A 2,964-nucleotide genomic window follows, 5' to 3' on the forward strand; every position below is an offset into this window, starting at 1 on the left:
TCGCACTGATCGACCTCATAGGTAAGCCTTTGTCTCTATCTCTGTCTCTGTCTCTGTCTCTATCTCTCTCTTCCGTATCTTTGATTTTTGTTTTAGGTAATCAAATATGTTTGTCTGTTATTTTTATGCAATCATATCTATTATTTGTTAGGCAATCAGATTTGTTTTTATTTTTTTATTTTTTATAGCAACAGATCTCTGAGATTGGAATTAAATCTGTTATTGTGTGACTAAGATTTGTTTCAATGGTGATTGGAATTAAATCTGTTCATTTCTGTTTGGAATTAAATCTGCTCATTTCTGATTGGAGTTTATCTGTGCAATTCTATTTGGAATTAAATCTGTTATTCAATTTGTGATTGAATCTGTGTTATTGTAATTTTATTCAATTTTATTGTAATTTTATTGAATCTGTGTGATTGAATCTGTGTTATTAAATCTGTGATTGGAATTAAATCTGTTATTGTAATTTTAAATTGAATCTGTTATTAAACTGAATCTGTATTGAAATTTGAATCTATTATTAAATTGAATCTGTTATTAAATTGAATATGTTATGGAATCTGTTATTGAATCTATTATTAAAGCTACAATTATGTTATTGAAATTGAATCTGTAATCTGTTATGTTATTGAAATTGAATTTTTAATTTTTGTAATCCAGTTTAAATGGAGGATAGTGTTCAATCTCCCGCAATCAATCTTTTACCTCCGGAATTCTCTAATTCTCAAATGAATCCCCCCATAGCCGAACTCGAACCTGAACCTAAGCCTCTTAGAACCTCAAAAAGAAAGAGTGAGGGTGGAGGAGGAAGAGTATTTGGCTATGGGGACTGATGGGAAATGTAAAGCCGTATGCAAATATTGCAAGAAAGAGTATTTGGCTGACTCTAGACTTCATGGGACTAGCAATTTGAGGAGTTATACATCCAATTGTAAAGAATATCCAAATAGGGATACAGATGGTCAACAAACATTAAATCTTAAACCGAAACAAAATGAAAAGGGTATTGAGGTTGTAGCAACAACTTTTAATTTTGATGCTTGTAAAAAGTCTCTTTCGGAGATGGTTGTCAATGATGAGTTGTTATTTAGATTGGTTGAGTTTAGAAGCCAAAACTAGTTGCCCAGATTTTGACCTGTCCGAGAAGTGCTTAACATATTCAAGAATGAAAGAGATAAGTTAAAGAAGGCCATGAAGGGTCATCGAATTTGCTTTACTACGGACACTTGGACATCTATTCAGAATTTATGTTACATGTGTTTGACTACTCATTTCATCGATGATAACTAGAAACTTCAAAAAAGAATCATAAATTTTCAACAAGTTGAAGATCACAAAGAAGAAACATTGGGTAAGAAAATTGAATCGTGTTTGATTGAGTGGAACATTGATAGCATTTTCACCTTAACATTGATAATGCTAGTTTTAATAATCTTACCATTCAATATTTGAAAACAATAACCAAAGAAAGGGACTATTTTACAACATGAGTTTATTCACATGCGTTTTTGTGCATATATTCTTAATCTCGTTGTGGGTGATGGGTTGAAAGAAATGGACGATTCTATTGCCAACATTAGACTTGCGGTGAGATATGTGAGGTCCTCTCTTCATAGGCATGATGTTTTTAAGAAGTGTGTAGCCACACTCAAACTTAATTCAAAAGCTCTTGTATGCCTAGATGGACCAACTAGGTGGAACTCTACCTATTTGATGTTGGAGGCCGCCGAAAAGTATGAGAAGACTTTTAACTGCTTGAAGTTTGTGGATTCCAATTTTGAACTTTATTTCAAGGATGCTGATGGTGGCATAAGGAGAAGTCCTAATGAGTTGGATTGGAAAAAATGTAGATTGTTTTTGAGGTTTCTAAAATTATTTTATCTTGCAACTAAGAAGTTTTTGAGGTCTCTCTTTGTTACTTCCAATGCTTTTTACAAAGTAATGTTTATTATTGAAAGCAAAATTAACCAATTAATTTTGGAGGATGATAATACTTTGAGCACAATGGCAAAGACTATGAAAACAAAAGTTTACAAGTATTGGGGGGATGGAAGTAAAATCAATTTGTTATTGTATGTTGCGGTTGTTCTTGATCCTACAAAAAAAATAGCATACTTGGAGTATTGTTTTTCAAATTTATTTCTTGGAGATACTAAGAAGGTGGAAGATATGGTAGACAAGGTTAAGGGTTGTTTAAGTCGTTTATATAGCCAGTATGTCACACTTTATCATTCCAATGAGAAACTTCCAAGTGTGACTGAAGTTGTGAATATGGTGGAAGATGATGATGATGATCCTTATTCTTTGGTTGACTTCCAATTTAATTCCTATTTGGAGGAGCGATGCATTAGTGGATCTAAGTTAGAATTGGAACAATATTTGTCCGACGTTAAACATTTTGCAAAGAATCAAACATTTGAGATTTTGAATAATTTTATTTTAATTTTGTATTATTGGGTAGTAGTAGTAGATGAAGAATGTTGAGAAAGTAGTTGGAGAGTGAGATTGATGATTTACATTAGGATTGTAAATGATTTTACTTTAATTGTATTGTTGGGTAGTAGATTAATTTTGAATGATTTTATGATTTTGAATAATTTTGAATGATTTTAGGATTTTAAATGATTGTTTGTGTTATGAATTGATTTTGTTGTATTTTTAATTTTATAAGTTTTAATTTATTAATTATTAATATTGAAGCATTCCAGTATTTTAGAAAATTGGAAGAAAATGACTCAAAATAAATATTTACAAAATGAAAAAAATAAAAAAATAACTTTTAAAGGGAAAAATCCAAACCGCAAACTGCCTGCACATCCACAAATCCTATCCGCACAAATTGCAAACCGCACTGCGGGTGGTTGCGGTTTGACTTTTTCTCAAAATGCATAGGTGCGGGCGGGTAAAAACCGAACCGCAAACTGCATAAATTCGATCCGCAAGTACCCCTACTTTAACCTA

The 2,964-nt window shown here is 31.7% G+C and overlaps 1 protein-coding gene across 1 annotated transcript; it reads left to right on the forward strand.

The window, feature by feature from the left end:
• Positions 1 to 1,503: 1,503 nt before the first annotated feature.
• Positions 1,504 to 2,477, forward strand: LOC145793465 (zinc finger BED domain-containing protein RICESLEEPER 2-like). The gene is made up of 2 exons (XM_082876296.1): positions 1,504 to 2,363; positions 2,465 to 2,477. Exons 1-2 carry the CDS (start codon positions 1,504 to 1,506, stop codon positions 2,475 to 2,477), a joined length of 873 nt encoding a protein of 290 aa, XP_082732422.1.
• Positions 2,478 to 2,964: the final 487 nt, after the last annotated feature.

The sequence above is a fragment of the Camellia sinensis genome, chromosome 6, assembly GCF_055761805.1.
Source record: "Camellia sinensis isolate YWXY chromosome 6, ASM5576180v1, whole genome shotgun sequence".
NCBI classification, from domain to species: domain Eukaryota; kingdom Viridiplantae; phylum Streptophyta; class Magnoliopsida; order Ericales; family Theaceae; genus Camellia; species Camellia sinensis.

Excerpts from the sequence above, each read along its gene's own strand:
- LOC145793465 (XM_082876296.1), top strand. The coding sequence starts at position 1,504 with ATGCGTTTTTGTGCATATATTCTTAATCTCGTTGTGGGTGATGGGTTG.